The 25,467-nt window shown below is 44.8% G+C and overlaps 2 protein-coding genes across 2 annotated transcripts; one reads left to right on the forward strand and one right to left on the reverse strand.

Moving 5' to 3' along the window:
* The first annotated feature begins 7,032 nt into the window (after nt 1-7,032).
* Nucleotides 7,033-14,239, forward strand: mrps35 (mitochondrial ribosomal protein S35). Its single transcript, XM_049007344.1, has 8 exons — nt 7,033-7,191; nt 7,408-7,478; nt 7,681-7,848; nt 8,971-9,031; nt 9,512-9,651; nt 10,622-10,731; nt 10,879-10,948; nt 13,649-14,239. The coding sequence occupies exons 1-8, from the start codon at nt 7,083-7,085 to the stop codon at nt 13,910-13,912; spliced, it is 993 nt and encodes a 330-aa protein (XP_048863301.1). The 5' UTR covers nt 7,033-7,082; the 3' UTR covers nt 13,913-14,239.
* A 566-nt stretch (nt 14,240-14,805) lies between these two features.
* LOC125738426 (uncharacterized) lies at nt 14,806-21,931 on the reverse strand. The gene is made up of 3 exons (XM_049007342.1): nt 21,572-21,931; nt 20,714-20,848; nt 14,806-17,467 (listed from the first exon to the last, which is right to left on the reverse strand). The coding sequence occupies exons 1-3, from the start codon at nt 21,789-21,791 to the stop codon at nt 15,687-15,689; spliced, it is 2,136 nt and encodes a 711-aa protein (XP_048863299.1). The 5' UTR covers nt 21,792-21,931; the 3' UTR covers nt 14,806-15,686.
* Between the last annotated feature and the right edge of the window lie 3,536 nt (nt 21,932-25,467).

Raw genomic sequence — 25,467 nt, forward strand, 5'->3', positions numbered from 1 at the left:
GACACACGATGGTGCAAGAAGTTTGGCTCACTAACATCGCCGACCCCTGCATCATCTATCTGGACTTGCTGACTTGACTGGGGACCACCATCGACATGCTGGGAGCAGCCCTCCACTTCATCACAGTCATAGCAACCATCCAGCATGATAGCAGTAGCCAGTGGCGGAGAGTGAAGAAGACCACTTGCGGTGGGAAGGGAGCAGCCCACAGCACCAGGGGAAAGACCACCAGTGACACAGCCCCAAGCCCTGCCCCGATCGCAAAACACAGTAACATAATAGCGGGGGTGTCTCCCAAGATGGTGCAAGCCATGCAGGAAGTGTGGCAGCTTAGCAGCAGGGAACTGATGGCGGAGCAGCAGGACAAGCTCAAGGCTTTATTAGACTTGTTCCAGGACATCTTAGCTACCAGGAACAAAGATTGTCAAACTACTTGATGCTACACCTCATCGACATCGGGAATGCCTGCCCATTCGCTTGCGTCCACACAGATTGCCCCTGGCAAAGTGACAAGCAGCAAAGCAGAGGATCAGAGAGATGGCAGCAGCAGGAGTCACAGAGCTGTCCGACTGCACGTGGGCAGCTCCAGCAGTGCTTATCATCAAAAAGCACTAGACGTGGTGATTCTGTGTCGACTACCGATCGCTGAAAGTAGTGACAAGGAAAGACTTCTATTTACTGCCACGCATCGACAATGCACTGGACTATATCACTATATCAATGTAGTTCAGTACCCTGGACCTGCAGACTGGCTACTGGCAGGTCAAACTGGTCCTGGAAGCTCGCCCTAAGACAACTTTCTCCATTAGTCACAGACTATGGCACTTCCGGTCAATGCCGTTCGGCATATGCAATGCCCAGGCCACGTTTGAGAGTTCTGGCCCACGTCTCCCAGACCTAGTGTGTTGTCTAACGATTTCCTGGTCCAAGACGCTGACTTTGCTGGGGCAATCTGTAACCTACAGACTGTGTTGTCCATGGTCTGCCAGGCAGGGTTACGATTGAATCCCCGGAAATGCTCCCATCTCCAGCACTGAACACACTACCTGGGCCACGTCACCAGCGAGGAAAGCATGGCCACCGACCCGGAAAAGATGGCGTCAGTGCGGGACTGGCTAATCTCGCGCAATGTGAAAAAGTTATGTCGGTTCCTGGGGCTGGTGTCTTACTACTGATGCTTCATCAAGGACTTTGCCAGCATTGCAAAACCGCTGCACCATCTTACAGAGAAGGGAAGCGGTATCGGAAGGACGGATGCCTGTGCTACGGATTTCATCCAATTTCATGTGGTACTTGCTGATGCCCCCATGCTAGCATATCCAGATTCGTGTCTCCCTTTCATCTTGGACACACCTGCTAGTAATGTGGGGCTGGGTGCTGTGCTGTTGTAGGTGGGGCCCAAAGGAGAGCGTGTGGTTACGTACTTCAGCCAGACACTTAGCCTATTGTATAGGAACTGCTGGCCGTGGTGCAGGCGCGCAAACACTTTCGTCCCTACCTCTGTGGCTGGTGGTTCCACTTGCGGACGGACCATGCATCATTGTCATGGCTTCTACACCTCTGCAACCCAGCAGGACAGTTGGCCCGCTGGTTGGAGGTGCTGGCAAAGTATGACTTTAAGATGCAGCCCCGCCCTAAGAATTTGCACGGAAACACTGATGCTCTTTCTCGCTGCCCTTGCACCACCGAGAGCTGCCATCACTGTTGTTGGGCAGTAATGTTGCTATGGCAGTAATGGCCATCCGCACAGCACCAGGCAACCATGCCCACCAAAAAGTAGGGCTCCAGCAGCTCTCCACGGAGCAGCACAGTGACCCCGTGCTGGCCAAAGTGAGAGAATGGATGAGCGAGGGCAGATCACCGGCGAGGAACTTCAAGATACAGGTGTTCAGCGAGGTCTGCCAGAAGCTGGGGATCGTGAACACCGGCACCACCCTCCATTACCAGCAGAGCGACAGGCTGGTAGAGTTGTTTCACCGTACCCAAGCCACACAACTGGCAACCCTCATGGACGAACTCCCGCGCAACTGGGATGTCCACCTTCTCCTGATCCTGTAAGCATATCACGCAGTGGTGCAGAAAGCGCATAGTGCATGAGCTGACCAGGGACCATTAAGGCACGGCCGTGGGCAGACAGAAGAGGGCATATGATGTTTGCTTCTGGGAACAGGCCTTCCAACCCGGGGACCCTGTTTGGGTGTACTGCTTCATCAGGAAGAAGGAGCAGTCACCTTGGCTAGACAGCCACTGAAGTGACCCTAGGGAAGTCCTGGAATGGATCTTCAAGGTGGTGTACAGGGTATGGATGCCTAAGTGGTGCAGTACTGTACTATTATGGTGCACCATGACTACTTGGCACCGTACCAAACCCGGCCCACTCGGAGGACTGGTGGTGAACTGGGGGGCTCGCAACTGCAGAGTACTCGCCGCTGTTCAGAGCATTTCCAAGACTTTGTGGTGGTTCTGGGACAGATAACCCCCTGGGGGGAGGCAATGTGGCACAGAGGTACCGATGAGCAGTGTGGCGGGTTGGACTGATGCTAGCCATGTAAATAGTTCTCCATGGTCACTTGTGTTGCATGCAAATGTGCTGTGTTGTTATGTCACGTATAGTGTTGAAAGTTTATTGTTGTAAATAATGTATCGGTGTGTGTGTGTGTGTGCTCCCATATTAGGAGTAAGCTGGGTGACGGGCACAGTGAGCAGTGCGAGTGCCTCACAGTATGAATATAGCATGGTGCCAGTGGAAAAGCGTCATATGTTGATGTATATACCTATGCCTACAGATTATTTGTTGCATTTGACATTATATGTTGCCATTTTGTATTAAAATTGCAACTTATTCAGCATGTCAGTTTAAAGAAAATAAATTTAGAAAATGTATCTGAAATTCAGTTTTTATAAAGTGAATCAAGACCATGCTTCGTAAACCGTGATACTGTCATGTCCATGCCACGAGCCAGTCAACAGCTAAGGGGCTAACAAGCCGCACCTCTGTTGACCCTTTAAGAAAGAGCTCTCTCCCTCTGCACAGCGTGAGGTATTGTTATGTTGTATGGTGTTGTACTGTCAGCATACCCAGGGTCCCTCTCTCTCTTCTCATTGCACCATATTATATCGTGGCGCCGGGTGGACCAAGGCATCGCGGGAGCAAAGAGAGACATGGAGACTTGCTTGAGGCATGCTGAGACATGTCCCCTCCTCAGAGGTCGACCATCCTGGCAACCACCACCCCCAGTCCCCACCTCAGTTCTGACGCAAGTTCCAGGAGTCCACTTGCAGCCGATGGTGCGTCGCATTCGATGATGGGGCGGGTCACTCCCCGTGCACTGGTGTGGCTAGCTGCTAGCCGGCACTGGCATATCAGATTCCCTCCAGCACCAACCCTTCCTCTTTTGCACCTTGAGGGGACCCAATACAGCTTCCAGGGGGTCCACACCCAGCAACTCCCACAGTCAGGCTCCCTTCTCCGGCGACAGCCAGCGAAAGGGGCTGGTGGAGACTTCTGGTCGGTGTGGCCCCTTCCTGACCCCAGTCTTTCTTCCTACACTGCTTAGGAGGGCCCTGCTGTTGTGGGGCCTCCTGCTTGCACGGTTGGGCGACCCTACATAGCAGTTCCCACTCCAGCAGCTCGCAAAGTGGCTTGCTGGGACTCCAGAGCACGGCACAGCTCCTCCCAGCCACGCAGTGTGACCTCCGCCTCCTGTAGCCCGCAGTATTTCTCTGCCAGCTGGGCCTCCAATCTGCGACATGTCTCCTCCTGGCCGAGCAGCACCGTCTAGTGACCACACAGCACCGCCTCCACTGCCTTGGCCAGGTACTTCTGGCGGTCGCGCTCCTTCTCCAAGCTGGCTAAATTACTGCTCAGCTGCTCCTGCTCTTGCCGCTCCAGCTCCCTGCCGCTCCTGCTCCAAGGACTGCTGCAGCCGCTCCCGGTCTTCATGGTCCTGCTCCCGCTGCTCGTCAAGCTCGCGGCAAACTTGCTGGGCCTTCCAGCTGCGGCACGCCTCTTTCTGTACCCTGCCCACTGCCTCTGCTGGTTGTGCTTGCAGCCAGAGTCATGCTGCAGCTTCTCGTCACTGTTGAGCAGGGAGCTCTTGATGGCCGGTGAGCAGCTGGAGTCGACTGTGGTGCCCATCCTCCTCGATCGCCGACTTCGTCTTCGCTGAGGTTTTGGCGGGTAGGCAGGAGAGGCTTCGGGGCATGGTGTGTGGGTCCAGTGCCTCCTGGATAGAGCAGAGGGGGCCTCTCTTTCCCCAGCGTCCCCTGCTCTTCTACCGGAGGCTCTGGTGCGAGCTTCCAGGCATTGGCAAGCCCAGTGCCTTTCTCTCCTGCAGCACCAGCAGATGAGCTTCACGTCTCTTGTAGGTTGCTGTCGCTTCTTTGCCTCCTTGAGGTCCACCAAGCTGGAGCAAGCTTTTCGGATGATGGTAATCAGCACCCACTCCAGCTCTGCCAATGGGATCGCTTCCGGGATCCCATTTCTGACACCAATGTGGCGCCGGGCGGACCGAGGCAACACGAGAGCAGAGAGAGACATGGAGACTTGCTTGCCGGGGAAAACACACTCTTTATTAGCAGTCCTTAAAAAGACTACAACAGGCACCCAACCAGCACCAAACCAAATACACAGATGGGAAACATAAGGTTGTCAGATGCCAAATTGAAAGATGAACACAATTCATCTAGATATACATAAGCTAAATACACGCGAGGATCGGACCGGGTACACACAAGACATGGGCAAACACACGCACAAAAATAGAGAAATGCAACCATTTACATTATGAACAAAAACAATACAACAAGGGCTATTTACAATTGCATGTGGGGCAGGCCGGGACATGTGCCCTGCCAGTGCTACTATTATTATTATTATTATTATTATTATATTATATTATATTATATTATATTATATTATATTATATTATATTATATTATATTATATTATATTATTGTACTCCCTGCGACCCGGTACTGTACTATACTATACTATACTATACTATATAAGCGGTTTGGAAAATGGATAGATGGATTATATTATAGTGATGGACTAGCATCCCACTGCCCTTATCCCTGTGGTTGGAAAAGATATCATCACTGCCCCCCATTCGACAATGGCAACTGTCAGTTGAAGGGTCAGAAGATGTAAATGATTGCAAATGAGTACAGACGCTCCTCTACTTGCGAACTTTCAACATACGAACTTTCAGACATACAAATGAAGAGGACTGTAAGTCCAAATTTAGTTCATTGGGTTCCCGTTTCCTGTGAGCAACATCAATTTTTTTTTCTGCGTGCCAATTCCGCCTAGTACGACTTCTGGATGCTACTCCCGCCGCGCAGCAGCATAGCTTGCGTACCCCCAGCATCCTAGTTGAATAAGACCAATAAGGTATTCATGTCAGATCAACCCCTATTATTAAATTGTTGTTGCGGGTATTATTCATGAGGCTTTCACTGAAGAGCCCAAACGAAACAGGAGCTGCTTTCCCATTAAGTGCATGCTGGTCTCAACCGCGAAGTGGCGAATACATTCACCCACAGTTTCTGTCCGAAGGCTGACATGCTCCTTTGTCTTACACTAAATGGACCATGGTAAATTACTTCTAATCTTTGTCCGACAGAATACCGAGGTACAAATGTATTGGGTTTCAGTTGGATATATAATCAGGTAATTCATTCGTACATTCATTTACGCTGTGAATTTTTTGTAGATTGTATTGTTGTTGTTGTTGTTGTTTTATTATTGTTGTTGTTGTTGTTTTATTGTTGTTGTTGTTATTATTATTATTATTATTATTATTATTAGTAGTAGTAGTAGTAGTAGTAGCCTAGTAGGCCTAGTATTAGTAGTATTTGTAATAGGCCCAGTAGCTAGTAGTAACAATAATATTAGCCAGTTCTAAATACACCCAGAATCTATTTCAAATATATTTCTGTTCAGATTTCAAATATATTTTTATTCAAATTCAAATCTATAATACAAGATTTTCAAATTATATTACACTGAAAATAATGCAAAGAAAGAATAGAAAAATTATTCAACACGCGTCCAAAAACAATGAAAACCCTGATCCCACGAGGTTCGTCGTTTCACACATCTTAATTTATACACTTGCATTTTACAAATAAAATATCTCATTATCGACCCGGATTAAGGGACATCAAAATTACATTAAGAAAACAGTTTTTAATGCATGCTTCTACAATTAAAAATGATAATAGCTAAACATGATTTACCTTTTACTGGTAACTGCAACGTGCTGAGTGCCGAGTAACCCAGTATTGTACCTTGGAGAGCGAAATGAGACTTCGGCAATATGAACTTTATCAGGCGGACTACGGGGTCCCCGTGCCAAATGTCTTTCACGCTGGAGCTTGTGTGACAGCCCTCTTCCCCGCTGTGTAAAACCCTACCGCGAAGCAGCACACCTCACACGTGTGGACAGATCCTTTCAAATTACGCGGTGAATGACTGACATTTAATCGTGCTCAATGCATTCATGTAGCAATACCTCACATGAGTTAAGGGGTTGACAGCTGTGGTAATTACAATACTACAGGGACCTGAGACTGAAGAATACTTTGTACCACCGCTTAAAGTTTCTGAGAAAAGAGTTATAAAATGCAAAATATACATTTTAAAAACTATACTTTTTACTATTAAGCTAAATCATTTTTGTTTATATTTCTGCTTATAATGTTTCAATAGCATGTATCATTTGACTTTTTCCGCAATAATCGATTGGAGGTTGGATGGCTGAATGGATGGACTGACGGATAGCTGCAAGGGGGTAACTTTGGTTTGAACATGGAGGGGGGTCAGGTCTCCACCTATTTGGGGTGATTATTGAGGGGTTGTATTCACTGGTTTTGATTATTGGGGGGGGGGGGTTACAACCCCCACCCCCTGTAATTTACGCCCCTGGATGGAAGTACTGTATGTTTTGAAGAATTGCAGCAATTCATGAACTTACTTAACATCTACCAGCAGGTGGCGTTGTGCATATAGAAGTGAGCGTAGCTTTTACTACATTTGTGCCTTTCAGGTTGCCGTACGCGTTTGACTTATTCCAGTTATGGCTGCCCTGGAGCTGTGTACGGCGGCAATGTCCTTAAACAGAATAAATCAACATTTAGGGGCTATAATATTAATTCCAATGCGAAGAGGGTTCGCAGATTCGGCGGGTAAGTAGCTTGATTATTATTAATTGAAGTATTCAGAAATGCAATTTAATCAAGACGACAAGTGTGGCGAGCTTCTAGGTCACCGCGAGAGGGAATGATATTGAAAATCATTTTATATTATACATACAGTCTGGTATTTCACATAAATCGGGTGTATCGGAAGTGCAGTCAGTTTCGATATGTTACGAATGCATGACATTTTTGTTGCATTTTAAGGCGCCTCCACAGCTGGAAATCCACGTTCAGCTGGAAGGAGGGGGGCCCCAAACAGAAAACCGAGGAGGGAGGTACAAATGCCGGGTTTTTAAAAGGGCCGTAGTGTGGCAGCGTGCTCAGTGCACTCCATGTTTTAAACGTCTTAGCATTGTGATAACCTTGACTATGGAGACCGATCAACTAATCTGGCTGTACTAAATAAATACCGTGCGGTATAGTCACCGTTGTAAATGTGACATTCTTATCTTTCAAAATCCGTGGACTTTTTTTCAGAGTGGACCGCCGCGATATGAGAAAATGTCCGCAGACCAGGACTGGAGCAGCGTGTATCCGACTGCGGCCGCCTTCAGGCCAGGCTCCGTGCCCCTCCCTGTCCGCATGGGCTATCCGGTGGAGAGGGGGGTTCACCCGGCCAAGGAAGGCAATTTGGAGCTTATAAAGGTTTGAAGACTCTTTAGCAGGATGGGGTCAGTGTGCTAGCGTCTAGGCATCTTATACTGGCATCAGGTTAAACTATTTTAATAAAGTTAAAAGCGATTCTTGTATTATCTGTTTTTAAAACATTTCTATATCAGAAAATCTGTTTCTGATAGCTAGGGAAAATAAGATTTGGACGAGTTCTGGAAATACCTTCTCCATGTTTGTGTTTTGCTGGATATGTAACATACCACAGACTTGGCTCTAGTTTAATATTTTAGCTGAATGTACCTTAAACCATTGGGGAGGCTAGTTAACCCTACCAGCTTGGTATGCCCTCTTCATATTTCACTTACACTTTTGAAGGGTGGAATCAATGTGTGAGATAATGACCATTAGAGGCTACTCTAAGCTGGCCAATAAGCAGTCCTTGTTTGTTTTGTGTGTTTAGGTGTTTTGACAGTAGTGATTAGAGTTGTCATTTGTTTTCTAGAGATGGTTAGTTCAGATCTATAAGGTAAAAAATCCAAACTAAGATTTTGGTTTCAATCAACCAACCAACCAAATCAAAACAAAATCTTGTTCTGGAGACCTCTGCTGTTCTCACAGTTACATGTTATTGGGTCATCTTTCCCAAAACGTGCATTTGCTCAAAATTTATTTATGGCTGCTGACATTCCATTTGGTCACTTAAGTCCACTTCCATAAGAGACAGCAATTATGATGAAGAAGCTGCAGATGGAATATCTGTAGTTAATCAGGAGATTCCTGAGCAACAGTCCTTCATACAGCAACTTCCAGCTGGCACTCAGTGCTCTGTTACTTTAAGCTTTACTGCTGTGGTCAGGCTTTGGAGACCCCCTTTACGTTTATATTTGATCTCTGACAAAAGATCTGGGAAAGTGCCATACTCTTAGTGTTCGGTACTATGATCCACAGGAAGTGTGCAGATCAGATTTCCATTGGGCTATGATAAAAAACCTTATGCAAGTTCTAGGGTTATTGAAAACAATTTTCTGCTTTGTCAGAAATGGTTTAGGATACAGTTAGAAGCATCTTAGCAGTCCTGCCCCCACAGGACTGGTGTGGTGGTCTGTTTTTAGGAGCTCAGTGATGTGCGACTGATGTGACAAATGTCTCTTTCAGATTCCCAACTTCCTGCACATAACTCCACCTGCGATAAAGAAGCACTGTGAAGCTTTAAAGCGTGAGTATGAGTGTGCCTGACATCTGTGGCGTTCCAGTGATGTTCTGAAAATGAATGCATTTATTTCCAAATGTGCTGTAATTAATTCTATCATCATATCTCTTATTCTGAAATGCAACATTATAAAATACGAAAGTTAAGATGGAACTAAGATTGGGCCAGTCATTTTAATGACCAGGTAGGCTTGGTCACATGTAGAGATTATACTGCGGTATGTGGTATTTTGACAGTGTTTCCCAGTGCAACGCTCAGGTGACTTTCCATAGTATTTTGAAAACTTGCCGATAAGATTTTGCCAATGATAAAATTCACCAAGCGGTGGGATGGGATCAACTTGATTGTGGCGAACGCCTCCCCCCCCTTGGCTCTGACCAGGTTCACGAGAGACCTTTAGTTAAGTATGACTACAGCTTTAACTGAAGAGTATGGTGGTTGATGACAGGACTTGTGACATCAGATCTGTGTTACCCTGCATGGCAGAGTTCTGCACAGAGTGGCCATCCACCTTGGACTCGGACGTCAAGTGTGAGGAGCATTTTCCCATCCAGGTGGAGACCAAGGACTTTGTGTTTGCTGGACCGTCTCTGAGGAACCCTACCAGCCGGGTGGTCAGGCTCAAGGTGCGGGTGGATGGATGGGCCAGGGGGGAGTGATTGGTGGATGTTTTGTAGTGCATGATCATAAGATGTTTCGTTTGTCATTTTGGAGTCTGCAAAGCAATAAACACCACATCCTATCTTTTTGTTCGTATTAAATGGTACATTTTTGCTCTGTTCTGAATGCTTAAAGGAATTTGTTCTGGTTTTCTCCAGAGATTTGATGTTCCAGCTCAGGTTGTGATGTATTGAGTTTGGCCAACTGCCGTCCTGACACTAGTGTGGGGGTCGTGACCCTGTCAGAAGCACTGCTTTAGCCAGTCATAACTGTGTATTAAAGTGGTGGTGGGAGGGGCAGTATGGAAAGCAAGAGGAAATGGGTCTCAGCACACTCTGACCCTTATCCTATGTGGTATGGAAAAGTATGGGATTTTTTATATTGAAACTGGATAAGTAGGAATCCTGAGCAGTAAAAGCGTGATTCCTGATAGTCAGTGTGGATGAGTGAAGCTAGTCTGCTTCTGAAGTGTGTCTCTGTTGTGTGTTTTCTGTGTAATTCACCTGGATCATGGGCTTTTTGGGTCAGCTTGTTTGGCCAATTAGGGTGGGATGAAAATCAGAGGATGGCACGTAACCAGTGCCTCCTTGGGATGTGGGAACGTGGATTTAAAAAGGAAAAAAAAACATGTGTGTGATGATCTTCTGCTGTTCTCAATCAGAGACTGGCTAGAGACACCCTGTACTGGGATGTTGCTGTAAACAAAATCCCCGGAACGTGTCAGATTATGGGAATTCATGCATTTGGCTTTGGCAGAGATGACTTGAGATAACAGAAGCTGAAGTACAGGGACTGTTGGTCATTTTCTATTAAATTTATTATTAAATTGGACAAACCAGTGAGACCATTAATGCTGCAGTTTCCTGCCAAGACTGGGTGTGATGTTTGAACTGGGGGGTGCTGAGTTGCTGTGATTGGTTCTGGGCTTCTCGCCAGGTGAAGCTGTTGTGCCTAAATCTGGATATGCACGCAAGGAGGAAGCTGGTGAAGCTGGCTGGGCCCCGGTACTGCAGGGAGACGGACACCTTGACCCTCACGGCAGACAGGTATGCTGTGCTTGCGGATGCTTCGCACCATCTCTACGTTGGTGGTTGGTTTACGACTGACTGTACGTCAGTGGCTCATCCTGACCGTCAATGGCTGCATTATTAGACGGCGTTAGTCAGCATTTACGTCCTGTGTTCCCTACCCAGGTGTCCATTGAAGAGGCAGAACAGAGACTACGCAATGTACCTCCTGACCGCCTTATACCATGAGTCCTGGGTGAGTCCCACCTTTTCAGGGCTGTGGCCTAGGACCAGTATGACTTATTTCAATCCCCATATATGGTAAATTACTGTTCTGAAATTTGCTGATTTCTAGAAGAAAATCTGGCAAGTTCCCAAACCACCTCAGGGGCACCCCAGCCATTATATTTCACCCTCTGCTCTATAACTTAATTAGTATTGATTAGCCAAACATTAGTGGTCAGTAAAGTCAGCAAATAGGGTGTATTGGATGGTTCCTGCGTTGAATTTAGGAGAGATTTGAAATGGCTGAGCTGATGCATATTCACAGATAGAAAATCATAGTTTTACATCAGCATGAAAATTATGTAAACATCATTTTCTTTATCTGCCAACACAGTACTGTATGTCACAATGTCCTCATTACCCACTAACCCCCCCCCCCCAAGCAGGGATCACATGCCCCCGTCCATCTAGTCCTTTGTCTTAGCCCTGGGGCGGGGGACACCTGATACAGGGGGCTGCCCCTTGTTGAGGGGCACAGTGAGCATTAAGTGGTCTCCCGCAGTGAAGGGGCCATGTTTTCATCACCCCCCCAGCTCTCTCATAAACTTTTCAGCAGAGTGCCGTTTGCCCTCCATTCTTTAGGAGGTCACGTGCCCCGGCGAGCAGGTGTGAGAGCCCCCCTCAGACCAGTGGCTCTTTGGTCTGTTGGCATCTCCTCTGCTTTTTACTCCACCATCCCCTGGCTCTATGCTGGAATAACACTGAATGAGCTGGGATATTGTTTTTCATTGCAATCAGGAACCGAGACAAAAGAGAATTTCTCTATTACTAACTGAACTCAGAGCTTGACGCTCATTAAATTACATTAAATTGCATTAAATAAAAATGGAAAATAAAAACAATAATGTATGGAGGTGTATTCTGTTCGGATGCATGAATTTAGCTAATTTAACAAATTAAAAGCAGCGTTACACAACTATAAAACACTCAGTTTAGAAATAAAATGTGAGTTTTTTTTAATAAAATATAAATCATTTGATTTGCTTAAAAACGGTCAAACAAGATTTACAAATGGCTAATTTTTCTGTAAGTCACCTTGACCCCCTTGTGGTGGTACGCTGTATTGCCAGGCTTGGAGCATGAGGAGACCCTGTGTGAAAGACAGCTGCCTCAGGTTCTTCTCGGTCTGTAGTGCAAGCAGAACCCCTCAGTATCTCCATATATAGCCAGACTGATGAGAAAAGACCCGTAATTAAATCACGTTATGATGTTTCACTGAGCATGTTGTCATCACAGCTATATTGTTTATTTTATTTTGTTAATAATTTTTTAAAAATTTATTTATTACGTTTTTGGGTGACCAGTCAAAGATTCCGGTGTCACATCTGACGGTGGTTGGTAACTGGTCTGCTTACATGTACATATCCTCCTCCCAAAGTGATCGTAGATACCAGACGGATAGAGGCTGGTGATTGGTTGTAGTTTGGATAAGCTTGGGCAGGCTTTGTCTGATTGGTTAAGCCCGTTGGGCATGGGAGGTGCTGGCCACGCCAGAGAAGCTTGCCCGTTAGCTGTACGTGCAGCAGTAATGTGACCCCGTAAAGGAGCCCATTGTTTGTCAGCGTGGGACCCAAATTGTCTCCACAACGCTCTCTAAGACAGTCTCTCACTTAGCAGGGTCCATGGGGGTATCTGTTTGGGAACTGCCCAGACCAGCTTGCTCACGGGGGCTGAATGTTCACGGACCGGCAGTGCAAGTGCAGTAAACACAGCCTACACCTGAGTGCGTCTTCTCGACTTTGCAGCAATTTAGGATTATGTTTGACTGCTAACATGAACACCATAAAGTTTACAGGTCACTCTTATGTGTAACTCAGATGTAGCACCTAAGAGAAGCTCACCCCAGGGTTGAAAGAGCTTCAGACTATGTTGATGTCACTCACATCCTAAAGTTGGTTTGTATGGTGAGCACTACACGCTCTCCACCAGAACTACTTTCCATTTTCCATCGTTGTGTATTAGTATTGGTTTGTCAGAGAGGAAATTAAAGTGACTAATTCTTTGTGCCAGGAGCGCACAGTAGAGTCCTTGGTGTGACTTTTTCAATAAGTAAAGTAGCCGTATCAGTGCTGTCTTTTTCCAGGTGTAACATCAGCTCTCTGGCCTCCCGGGGCTTAGACACCCAGCCGGAGGTGGTGCTCCCACATCCATGCAGACACCTGTTCCACTGTGGAGACATACCTGACAATCCAAACCGTCAGTGGGGGGTGATTCTCATCACCTGTGCATCAGACTAGCAAAGGAGGTCCCATGGAAGAAGGGTTTTAGTGGCTTCAGATGTCATGATAGGGGTTGGTCCCTGGGCCAGGGTCTGGGGAGCAGAAGGGACCCACACAATGGGTCCTTTGTGGACTGTGAGGTGAGCAGTGCAGGCTGCAGGGAGGCAGTGTGTGTGGCACTTGATGCCGGGAAACTCTAGCTCTGTACAGGGGGCGGTGTTCCCCAAGAGAACGGACACTGCACGGTATTCCAGATTATTTCAGTCATTTAACAGTTATTTTTTCAGCCTTGCAACTAAATGCAGCCAGTCACAGGCTGACGATGCAGTTCCTGGCGTGCCCATAATGGGCTGGTACAAGAAAAGGAGAATGGCCATTATTTCCTGACTGGTGGTTCTGGTGTAGCCTTGATAGAGTGCTGACGATGTTTCCACCCCTTCTTCACTGTCCAGAAAATGGAGGCCTGGGAGCAGGAGAAGACCGAGGAGGACATGGAAGAATACGTATGGGAAGGCAGCTCCTCACAGAAGAACGTGGTGGACACTCTGCTACGCATGCGGCCGGATGCGGGGGCAGAACCCTACCGGGACGAGCTGCTCACCTCTGCTGAGGTGCGGGAATATGGTGCCGCAGTCAGCCATCTGAAGAACGAGGGCGAGAGCGAGGAGGGTGTATTGCGGTACAGGGAGGCTGTGAGACAGCTGCTAAGGCTTTGAGCTCCTCCTGCATAAACAGGCTGACTGAGGGCCTCACTGACACCTTCATCAAACAGATGCAAGTGCTGAGACTGATGGACTGAATCCTTGTGGCTATGTGCCATTGTGACATCATAATTGCACTGGTTCTGTTGATTTGGGCAGAAATCTGTGTCCAGATCAGAAAGCCTGTTCCCGAAGGTGTGTTTGTCATCAGATTAAACTGGATGCCTCTTCTCTCACATATGTTTCCATGGTTCTGCTGGGCCCTATAGTAACCACTCACTCAGAACAGATTTAATAGTTGAAGCCAAAACTGTAAACACATTAAAATCGTGTTTGACATCAGTTGCTCTGCTTGAGTTGGATCTCTTCATATGCGGATATTGTTTGGTCATGTGGGCTGTAAGCCTCCGGCAGATGCCATCCTATTCCCCAGTCGTTTCACAGCTCAAAGAGAAATCCCAGTGCACACTCAGGGCCCTGAAGAAAGGATGCATTCAGCGGTGCAGCGAGTGAAATACCAATAGTTTGGGGTTGATGGTGGAAACTTGATTCCCTGGGGGATGTGACTCATGGGGATGGCTCTCACCCAGAGAGGGGGCATTTGCTTACCTTGGTCTTGTTTGAGTGAGGCTATTCACCAGGGTACTGACACAAAATATGCTCAATGTTTGCCCAAGTTGGTTCCTTGCTGTCATATCTGAGAGTAGCTTTGTCCATTTGAGACCTGCTCAGGTGCCTTTCCATAATCTGGCCACTGAAACTGACAAGGAAATGTAACAGTTGAAGCTCAGAATGTAGCTCTTATGCTGTGATTATATATTGGCAGCAGGGAAGGTTGAACAGAAAAATAAAGAGATCATGATTAACAAAAGAGTACAAACATGGGAAAAAATCTCCAGAACAAGATGAAAAATGTAAATCAGTTGTTTAATGACAAAATAATTATGGTATTTTGGTCAGTATTTCTCCAAAGCACAGGTATATATACCTCAGCATATTACCAGCATGATTTTTAGAAGTAGAAAACATACACATTTATTCTTAGAGAGGTAACTAGTGGATCAAAGCAAGGTTAAAGTAAAACAAAAAGTCACTTTTAACGATTATTTTGATGAGTTTAAGGAAAAAATAAAGGCAAAGCTGTTTCTACCCCATGTGAAGCTAAGTGCTGTGGATCTTTGGCCTTGATTTGCCGCGGTCTTCCATTGGCGTGACCTGCATGGTAGCTTCATCCTCCAAAATGTGGAACTTCATTATTACACCATTAAGATTATAAAACCATGACCTCCTTATAAATGATGCCTTTAGGCTGAATCATGTCCACAGTTAAAGATCATTCAGATCATATTACTCTGGGAACCCTAAGAATCTTTGCGCTCTCTTGTTATTTTAAATTCCTTTGAAAATTGCTTCATAAAAAAACTTCATTATGAATCTGTTGTAAGAAACGTGGCAACGGAGACTTCGCCAATGCAGGCTAATACTGGAGTCACCTCTGGCTGGCGAGCTTTAAACCCCTGCTTATATGATGGTCTTCAAGGGAGCAGTTAACTCCAACTGCTGTCCCAGATGGTGAAGAATCTATGTATGCAGCATTTCCAGAAACCAAACCTCTGCAGTGTCTCAAACTAGGCGAATCACACATCTGCCAGACCCTTCAGTTTAATCTCTTGCAGTCTTCTGCATTCTTCAGTAGAAAAAAAAATCACCTGAAATCTGCCATGTTTTCCAAGTACCCCCAAGACCTCCACTGTCCCTAGTTTCAAACCATCCACACCCACATGCCTGCTCAAAACCTCTCCCTGATGATCACATACTTGACAAGTTGCATGGAGCCCTTCTTCTTGCCCCAGGATGTCCTGTAATGCCCCTTTCTCTTGCCCCTCCAGTTGATGGCCATCAAGGTGGTACAGCAGCAGGTCAGTAAGACAGCACTGACTACCACTATTGGGACCAGGAGAGCTTTCACTGCAATGTGCCAGGTTGGAGTCACTGTGTTGGGATTATCTCTACCCCCCTCCACCTCAGTGTGGTTCCTGCTGACATATCCTTTGGTATCATTGGGATACTGTTTGCCACTGTCAATGTTGGCAGGACCAGCAGGAAGGGAATGAGCATGAGTGCTTGTGGGGAGTAGAAGGGGGCCAGGATACCGTGGGATGGCAGAGGACTGGCTGTGGGTGGTATGGTTACCCCCAGTGCTGTTGGTATACAGGGCCAAAATAGTGGTTTGGACATTGATGGTTATTTTTAGTGGAGATGTGGAGGTGACAGGTATAGATCTGGTCATATGAGAGGATATGGGGCTTGTCAAGGCAGAGTTGGACTTGGACATGAGAGAGGAGGTGGGGGTTGCATGGTCAATGCTGGCCAAAGTAGATGATGGTGTTTTAATAGTTGGTGGTGTGAGCACCACAGTGGGTGGGGTGATGGAGGTAATGGGGCTAATCATGGAATTCAAGGGTGTGTCTGTGGTGTAGGAAGAGTTTATCATGACGGCTGGAGCTTTGGAATGAGACGATGTTGATTTGACCATAATGACTTGAGGTGCTGGTGTAGCGGTTATGGGTCTAGCTTTTGCTGGTGAGGGTGTGGAGTTAATGGAACTGAGCCCAGTTGTGATTATTGAGGATATGGATTTGATGGGGGTTGGCTTGGTTTTCATTGACAGGGGTATGGATTTGGTAGATATAGGGCTGGTTATGACTGGTGATGGGGTGGAGTTGAAGGTAATGGGCTTGGTTATAATTGGTAAGGCTGTGGAGTTGAGCAAGGTGGGTTTGACTGTGAATGGTGGTGGGATATAGGGAAAGGAATTAGAATTAGTCGTAACTGGTAGGGCTGTGGAGTTGAGCAAGCTGGGCTCGTTTATGACTGGTGGTGAGTTTGACTTAAAAGAGCTGGGTTTATTTGTAACTGGTGGGGCTGTGGAGTTGACGGAGGAGTATATATTTATAGAGGATGGTGGGGTAGAATGGAAGGAGGTGGCCTTGCTTGTAATTAGTGGGGATGTGGAGTTGAATATGGTAGAATTAGGCATAGCTAGTCGCTGGGTGGAGTTGAAAGAGGTGGGCGTGTTTTTAATTAGTGCCGATGTGGAGTTGGTGGAGGTGGAACTTGGAATTGGAGAGATTGTGGACATAATGGAGGAAGTACTAGTTGTGACTGGTGGAAGAATGGAGTTCATGAAGGTTGAACTAGTTGTGATTGATAGGGGTGTGGAGTTAACAGGGGTGACAGAGGTGGAGGCAATCATGGTGGATAGAGTAGAGTGGGTGGAGCTGCTCCTCAAAGCTTGTGCAGGAGAGGTGGAGGTGGTCATGACAGGCGATGGTCGGAAAGTAACAAAGGAGGAACCAGTTATAACCTTGTTAGAGTTCTTGGGTGAGGTCATTCCTCCTTTTGGGGACAAGGTGGTTTGTTTCTGAACAGGAGACACAGCTGGCCGGTTGAACTGGCGCTTATCTGAAGCCTGGAGGTCTGAGGAGTTGGGCCTGGAGGACAGGTGAGGCCACACACGTACATTGGAGGGGAAATACTTCCCAAAAACCAGCAGGTCAGGGTCCACACCTAGACGACAGCCCTAAGGTTAGCTTTGGAGAATGGTATAACATCTCACACACATGCAATCATCTAACCAATAGTTTATCATCAGCAAGGTGTCACATTCCCATAAGCTGAAATGACAACAGCAATTCTTTTCTGAAGCTTGAAGCTAACAACACTTCAAGCACATGTTTGTGACTTGTATCAGGTTAGCATGTTGAAGGGGTTGGGCAGCCTTATGGGATTGAACCTCTAGTCTCCACCTCTGTCTTCTGGATTTTCTATCCACTCAGATCTTTCTCACAATATAACTGCAGTGTCAGCCGTGGTTGATTGCTTTGGCCAGCTGACAACTATATAAAAATTTTATTCAATTATACTAAATTTAGAAAATACCATTTAAATTTTTATAACTTTCAAGGGTTGTGTCCAGCTCAAGTGAATAGGTTATAATTCTGAAACTACCATCACAAAAGCTAATAAATGTAAGTTATGGAATCAACTAATGGAAAAGTTTGAAAAAATCATCACAGAACAAAATCAAATATTTAGTCTTATTAATGATTTATGACCTCCTACAATTATACAAATTCATTTATTGAATGTATGCATAATAATAGTCTAATGCAAAGCACTGGATAGGTCATACATTTTTTAAGCATGGTTTGGTTGACACTGATTGGTGCATGATGATGATAATAGGCATAGGTTTGGTTTCAACACTAATGGGGTTAAATCAGCCCCGAATGCCCCGCCCCCCTAAACACACGGTATTCCCACAACATTGGTAGGGACATGTCTCTACCAATGTTATTATAGTTATGATTTTAGTGTGGTTTTATTTCTTTCTATTTCAAAGATATATTTCTGTTTAGTTTTTTACATATTTTAGCTTCAGTTTAAATTTTACTAATTTTATTTCTTGGGACAGACTTAACGTTACATGCATCTTACCATTAGAGAATCATACATGAATATGCAGTCCATATTATGTACTAATATTAGAGATACACTTTATATTGGTTAACGTATCAGTATTGGTGGATATCTTTCTGAAATGTCAATTTTGGCTGATATCAGCTCATTCACTAATCGCCCAACCCCCTACCTCCGGCCGGATCCAGACAGGCCTCTACACTGTGACATTGTAATCAAATATGCAACTAAAAATCATGTGTGCGAAAAATATTAAATTGCTCATATGTGAATTGGACTGAGTGATGACATTACACTATTACCTGTAATTATTTTTGGAAAGTTACGTTCAGTTGACTAGTAACTGTTTGGTAGGTTAAAACTAGTATTCCAAGCATGCGTCACACTGCTAAACGACCAAGTACTGAGTGTTCAAAACAAAGTAACTGGTGCTCATTCTCAACAAACGGCATAACATTTGCCTAAATATTTAAATGACTATTTGTGTCCATCTGTAACAGCCTAATAGTATTAACTATCAAAAAAATGAAATTGATTGCTCATAATGAAGGAACTGGGTGATGACATCGTCTCAGAAGGAGGTAATGATTATATGGGATACTAATTAAAAAAATAATGATTTACGGCAGTGGCAGCCAACCGGTCGATTTCCAGCGCATTTGTAATTGATCACGAAATCTAATATCTAATATATTGAGGGGGACCCTCCCCCCTCCTCCTCCCCGATCTGCAAAATATACCTAGGGGGACTTCCCCCCAGACTGTCCCGAGTGTTTAGCTCTTTGTATAATTAGCTCACACTATAAAGAAGATTGGACACCAGAGGTCTAATGGTTTTATACCTTCCAGCGGCTGAAATTTAATGGCACACTAATGTTTTGCATACGCTGTGCTTGGAGGGACAAAGTGTAGGGTGAAAGAAAGTGAGAGAGCGTGAGTAAGCGTGTGTGCATGTATTTGTGTATGTACACTTATCTGTATATAGTGTTTATAAGCATGTATTTATTAGCGCAGACTCCCTTTGTGTTTATTTTGGTCTTCAAATTAACTGGCTGATTTGTGCCCTCTTTTGAATAATTTTATAAAACTACAGTAAATGATTAACTGAAATTATAAAAGTTTATTAAGGGAGTAATTGTCAGCACCATTCTTGGACCTCACTGAAATTTATTGAGTTCTTCAGTTTTTTGTGCATGCTGCTAAAATTTCTTGGGTGCTACAAACTTTTTAAACTTAACAGCACACGGACTACTTGGAAAAATGGCTATTGATGAGCCATGCATCGTGATCAAATTTGCAGAGTGGGGTGATTGACATAGTGGTCTTATTCAGTGCTATTGGTTTAACATGGGACACAGCATTTTATTTTACAATCCCACAAAACATGAGACAGGTTGGTAACACAACTTAGAAGAAAGAACTGGCCCACCAGTTTTTATATGTTTTTAATTCTTTATTAAATCTGCCCAGCAGATCGACCCCTTTGCCCTCCTCAGTATCAGTTATATTAGACAAAAATATCTGTTACGGCTATCGGTCAAAATTTCCATCTCCTCAAATCAGGCAAAACTTGTTCACTGTATTATTAATGGAAATTAAAGATGAATCTAATCTAGCTAAATGGTATTAAAAATTGTAACATTCATTTTTATTTCATTTCAGTTCGTTTCTGTAGCAATGTTTATAGTTTTTGTTTAGTTGTAGTGTTTTATTTTATTTTTAGTGTCTTCTTTTTTTTTTGTTTCTGAAAATATTGTCTTATACTTCTAGTTTTTGTTAGCAGTAGTAACTGTGGTCCATAGTGTCCATACCCAGATCTACACCCTTGGGACTGACCTTCTGTGATTAAAATAGTCAGTGATTGGTGCATGAAGATGATAGGCTAAGACTGACTTTCTGTGGTTACACTAGTCAGTGATTAGTACATAATGATGTGATGCTGTGATGGCTACAGTCAGTCTTAGGGACATGATGATGTAAGGCTAGAATTGACCTACTTTGCCCATCAATGATTGGTGCATGGCAATGAGCCAAGTCTGCCCTATGGCCATTTGAGTCATCAGTGATTGGTTCCTGGTGACAAGCTGGGACCTGCCTATGGCCATTTTAGTCATCGGTGATTGGTGTATGGTGATAGGTAGAGGCTCATCTTTGGCTATCTGAGCCATCAGTAACTGGTACATGGCGATGATCCAGATCCGACCCATCATCATTTGAGTCATCACTAATTGCTGCCTGATGATAAGCTGGGGCCGACCTGAAGTCATTTGAGTCATTGGTATGACTAGCAATGACGCTCGAACAGATGCGGTGCGACGTGAGAGCAGTTCTCACCTGCACTGATGTTGTAGAGGATGACATTGCCCCTGTGCCTTGGGGTGCAGCTCTCCAAAGTGGGGCAGTGCAGGTGGAAGCAGTTAACACTCTCCTGCACGGTGTCATAGTGGAACATGGCCAGGTTACAGGAGACTGTAGTGTAAACAAAGCAGAGTCACAGCTTCCTCTCTGACTCGCCGGTTCCTTCGTGTTTCACACGGCAAGTAATATTTACATGTCTGGTGATACTTAGCAAAACCATTTTATAATTTTTATATAATTATATTGGTACAATATCACTAGTGTCTCATTTATAACCCTATGTTATACCTAAAACTGTCTGAATATCATAGATGTAACATATGTAATAATGTAGTTTGAAATGTAGTATGAAATCCTACGTCCCATTCATCCATACCTACGAGCTACTTATCCAGTACAGGGTTGTTTGCGCGTGTGTGTGTGTGTGTGTGTGTGTGTGTGTGTGTGTGTGGGGGGGGGGGGGGGGAGTGCAATGGGGCTTACTGAAATATGTAACGTGTAAACATGAAATAAATGTATCTATATCAACTGCGCAAACAATCTTTATATGTATATTTAACCTAGGTAATTATACTGTACACTATAGCATCACATTTGCTAAATATCAAACTATTACGCAATTCCATCTAAACTATAACCGCAATATGCCTAAATAGTAAATCCTTTCATAACAGATAACACAGATACATATTTTCATTATTGCTTGTTGATTTAGGTTATTAAATGTGGGTTATTAATAACCAGATTCTGCGGAATAACTAATAAACACGCTATGGGCCACGACGTTAAGCAGTCGCCGTTTCGTTTTAGATTAAGATTTTAAAAACAACTTACAGTTTCTTGTGAGGCAACAGGTCCGGCTGCATTTCAATGCCGTTTCTTCCTGATAAAACTTAAGAAGCTGCGCGCCTCTGCGTTGGGACTCGTCGATATCGATGAAAATGCCGGGGAAGCGTCTAATCCAGCAGTTTTTATAAAAAGTGGTCGGGGAGCACTTAGTCTCCGAGCTACAGACTAAGCTTAGGATCATGAACAAATTAAGCGTAAAAGTCATGTTTCACAAATCCACATGAGCTCTTCAGACAGGCATTCAGACAATGTGAAACGGTATATTGAAAATCGACATTTCGTGACAGGTGTTCAAAGGACCCGCAATAAATGCCTGATATCAGCAGAACACCAAGGCTGTTGACTAAAGAGCGGACGTCAGTCTCCTGGTGCCTCGCTACCACATTGCGGAATGCGGCCCCGTACCGCACCTGTGCACCCGCCAAGGAGTGTCTCCCCCTTCTTTTTACACTTTCCGAGACTCGTCTCATTTGCAGTTTGTCGTCACTTAACTGTAAGGAGGTGTGTGGTGACATGAATATCATATGCATGTGCACCGAACATAAAATATGCGAAACTTGTCTAACTTACATATAGTGCACCAGGTTAAAGGTTCTGAAAGATTGATAATTTAAAGAGTAACTGTGGACAAATGATTTTATACATAGCTGAATAATATAGAAAAACAACATTTTTGTGCATTTTGAGAAAATGCTGGTTATTTTTATTTTTGCTGATTTGGTTCATACATGAATCCCATAAAACGATAACCGACCGATAGAACTTCGAAATACGGAAAATCTAAAACGCTAATATGATAAAAAAAAAGCAGGCATTTCAACTCTCATGCATCTGGCGTGACACTCACGCAAGAAATCTTACGGCAAATCTATGTTATTCAATTATATATGGGGCGCCGTTTGTAAAGGTAGTAAACATTTTTGTACTTGCCACTTTTTCAACATTTAGTGCAATTTTCTGACATTTAGCTAAGTCAATGGTGTTGTGGATCATCAGATTTTTTTGCTGTGTAATTTATGTTCAAAATTGTTTATCATATGTTAATATAAATGGTATGTCTATATATAAATATTATAGTTTTATTAGTCTTAAATGATAGCTTATATCTAAATCAATCCATCCATCTATCCATTATCTTCCGCTGGATCCGATGTCGGGTCGCGGGGGCAGCAGTCTCAGCAGGGAAACACAGACTTCCCTCTCCCCAGCCACTTAATCCTGCTCCTCCGGGGGAATCCCGAGGCATTCCCAAGCGAGCCGAGAGACATAGTCCCTCCAGCGTGTCCTGGATCTTCCCCGGGGCCTCCTCCCAGTGGGACATGCCCGGAACACCTCCCCAGGGAGGCGTCCAGAAGGCATCCTTACCAGATGCCCGAGCCACCTCATCTGGCTCCTCTCAATGCGGAGGAGCAGCGGGTTTACTCTGAGTCCCTCCCGGATGACCGAGCTCCTCACCCCGTCTGTAAGGGAGAGCCCAGCCACCCTGCGGAGAAAACTCATTTCGGCCCCTCGTACTCGCGATCTCGTTCTTTCGGTCACTACCCATAGCTCATGACCATAGGTTATATCTAAATGTTATATGTAAAACTTAAATGTAAATATAAATGTTAAATGTAGACTATGTTGAGAGCATATGCAAATTAGCCACGTCTATCTACATAAAAATGGGTGGTACCGACGAGCGCGCTAGGTGGTTGCAGGTTGGGGCTGATGGAAAACAACATGACGAATTCCGCTCATTTAGAGGCCATAGAACGTGCAGTTTTGGCAGGTGTTCACGCTACATCACATAGTATTGCTACACCACCGGGAGCGACATCATGTACACCTTCCACTGTGATATCGGGAAGTTATGAATGTATTTTGGTGTGGGAGGGGGATCAGTAGTATCGTATAATTTGGCCTTAAATATTTCCCACTCTGCTTTCGTTGGTGGCAGCAGTTCATAAGATGCTGCTGCTAAACGTTTTGTTCGAAAATGGCAAGAAATCGCATGCAAAACGGCATGTCCAATCGCAGGAACTATGAGGAGCATAATCCATTGCGGTTATCGGTCACTGCTACGCGTCCCTCGTTCGGATATTGGTCAATACTGACAAACAAACGTGCAGTCACTCAATCCAGCCAGCCGACCAAAGTTGGTAACTCTTTAAATGTGAGCGTTGTATAGGAGTAATTTGTCGAATTGGGAAAAAGCGTTAAGGTGGGCTTTGACTTGGGATCGACCCCAGGAGACGCCTTACATGGTTTTCTACATCTGATCAAAGGGCTTTGTGTGACAATACTATACACATTGGCCAAAACTCCACGTCGTTATTTTTTAAGAGTCTCTGGTTAAGCAACACTAGGAGGAGGTGTTTTTAGGATAAACTCACTGAGCATGTCGGGGGAGATTAAACACGACTATAGAACGTAAACAAGGTTACTGATGATGTTTTTTGAGAAATTAACACAACTGAGCTAAGGTAGGGGTCACCAACCTTTTTGAAACTGGGAGCTACTTAACAGGTACTGAGCCATACGAAGGGCTACCAGTTTGAAACGCCCTCCTAAACTCATCTAAACTTCATGTATAATAAACATGAAGCAAGTGGGTTGGCGCTGTGTGTGGCACTGAAACTGTCTGTCTAAAAATTGCTTATCTTTTTTAGATATTGTCATTTTCAAATCTATATAAATGCAAATGTGATTAAAGAAGAATAGAGACTAATATATAGGGAATATTGGGAATAAAATTATATTTTAGACGCTGCTCACTGGTGAGATGCTATTTTTAGTACAGGTCTGTAGGCTACTCATGTGTTCCTTGGGGGTATCCTGGTGCCCACGGGCACCATGTTGGTGACCCCTGTGTTAAGGAATAACACCTTTCACCAGCACCTACAGAAAAAAAATGATTTATGACATAGCAAGCAAAACAAGTGTTGCGCTGACGGTTCCGGTCAGCTTGGCCAAAGTTCACTCTCTAACTCTAATGCAGTTTTAACCATGCATGCGTTGTCCATCGGGTGAAACGTGGATCTTTCTCTTTTGTCGATTATACAGTGCGGCGATGCTGTTCAAAGGAGTCCACACCACAGAGCCTCCTTTCTGCCTGGGACACCGAACAGCACGGCGCTTTGTTTCCTATGAAGAGAAAACGCTCTCTTTCGAAAGGCGACATTTGAGAAAGGATTACCATAATTGCCGCAGCCTGGTTTCAAACGGCTTTATATCTATATCCCGTTTCTGGCCAATTTCGTTATGTTTCCTGGCTCCCTTACTATAATCTGCAGCACACCGGCCACGACACCGTACCTTAAAACCAGCGGTGGCGCTTGCAGGCGGTATTTAGCTGCGGATCGCCGCTGGGAACGGGTCCAGCTGGCTCAACGATTGCTGGATTGTTCCAAACTCGGGGACTGACCCTGGTTCAAATCGGCACATTGGCGAGTTTTCTGAATTGTTCGAGTACATCCTATTTCACTCATGACACGGACAGGAATCTCAGCGAGGCTCTAGCAATAATATGTCCTTAACTAAATCTCAAGTAAAAGGGAGGAAACGCTGTGTGGGGGTACTGTTAATCTTCCTTGCTAAAGATGACATTAAACTCCTTTAAAGTAGATAATAGACTTACCGTTGCACAGAAAGCCTTTTATATGACTGGATGGCAATAGCCTGCAATGGGGAACTTGGACTGTGTGTCACAATTAAAGGGCTATAAATTCCTTAGAGCTGGTGTTAATATTCATAGGCCTATCTAAACACAGACTCATTGTTTTGCCCCATTTCTGGAGAAAGTTGTCCCGTTTGTTTAAAATCGAATATTAAAGCATTTTTAATTCATTTATAATCTAACATGCTCTGCAAAGGTAGAGGTATGAGAGTAGTATTAATCA

This window comes from Brienomyrus brachyistius, chromosome 3, assembly GCF_023856365.1.
Source record: "Brienomyrus brachyistius isolate T26 chromosome 3, BBRACH_0.4, whole genome shotgun sequence".
Taxonomy (NCBI): Eukaryota; Metazoa; Chordata; class Actinopteri; order Osteoglossiformes; family Mormyridae; genus Brienomyrus; species Brienomyrus brachyistius.

Excerpts from the sequence above, each read along its gene's own strand:
- mrps35 (XM_049007344.1), top strand. The coding sequence starts at position 7,083 with ATGGCTGCCCTGGAGCTGTGTACGGCGGCAATGTCCTTAAACAGAATA. Across the intron at positions 7,479-7,680 it reads ACAGAAAACCGAGGAGGGAG|AGTGGACCGCCGCGATATGA; the intron begins GTACAAATGCCG and ends ACTTTTTTTCAG. Across the intron at positions 10,949-13,648 it reads CCTTATACCATGAGTCCTGG|AAAATGGAGGCCTGGGAGCA; the intron begins GTGAGTCCCACC and ends TTCACTGTCCAG.
- LOC125738426 (XM_049007342.1), bottom strand. The coding sequence starts at position 21,791 with ATGACTTTTACGCTTAATTTGTTCATGATCCTAAGCTTAGTCTGTAGC. Across the intron at positions 20,849-21,571 it reads CTGTTGCCTCACAAGAAACT|TCTCCTGTAACCTGGCCATG; the intron begins GTAAGTTGTTTT and ends TTTACACTACAG. Across the intron at positions 17,468-20,713 it reads CCTCTACAACATCAGTGCAG|GTGTGGACCCTGACCTGCTG; the intron begins GTGAGAACTGCT and ends GCTGTCGTCTAG.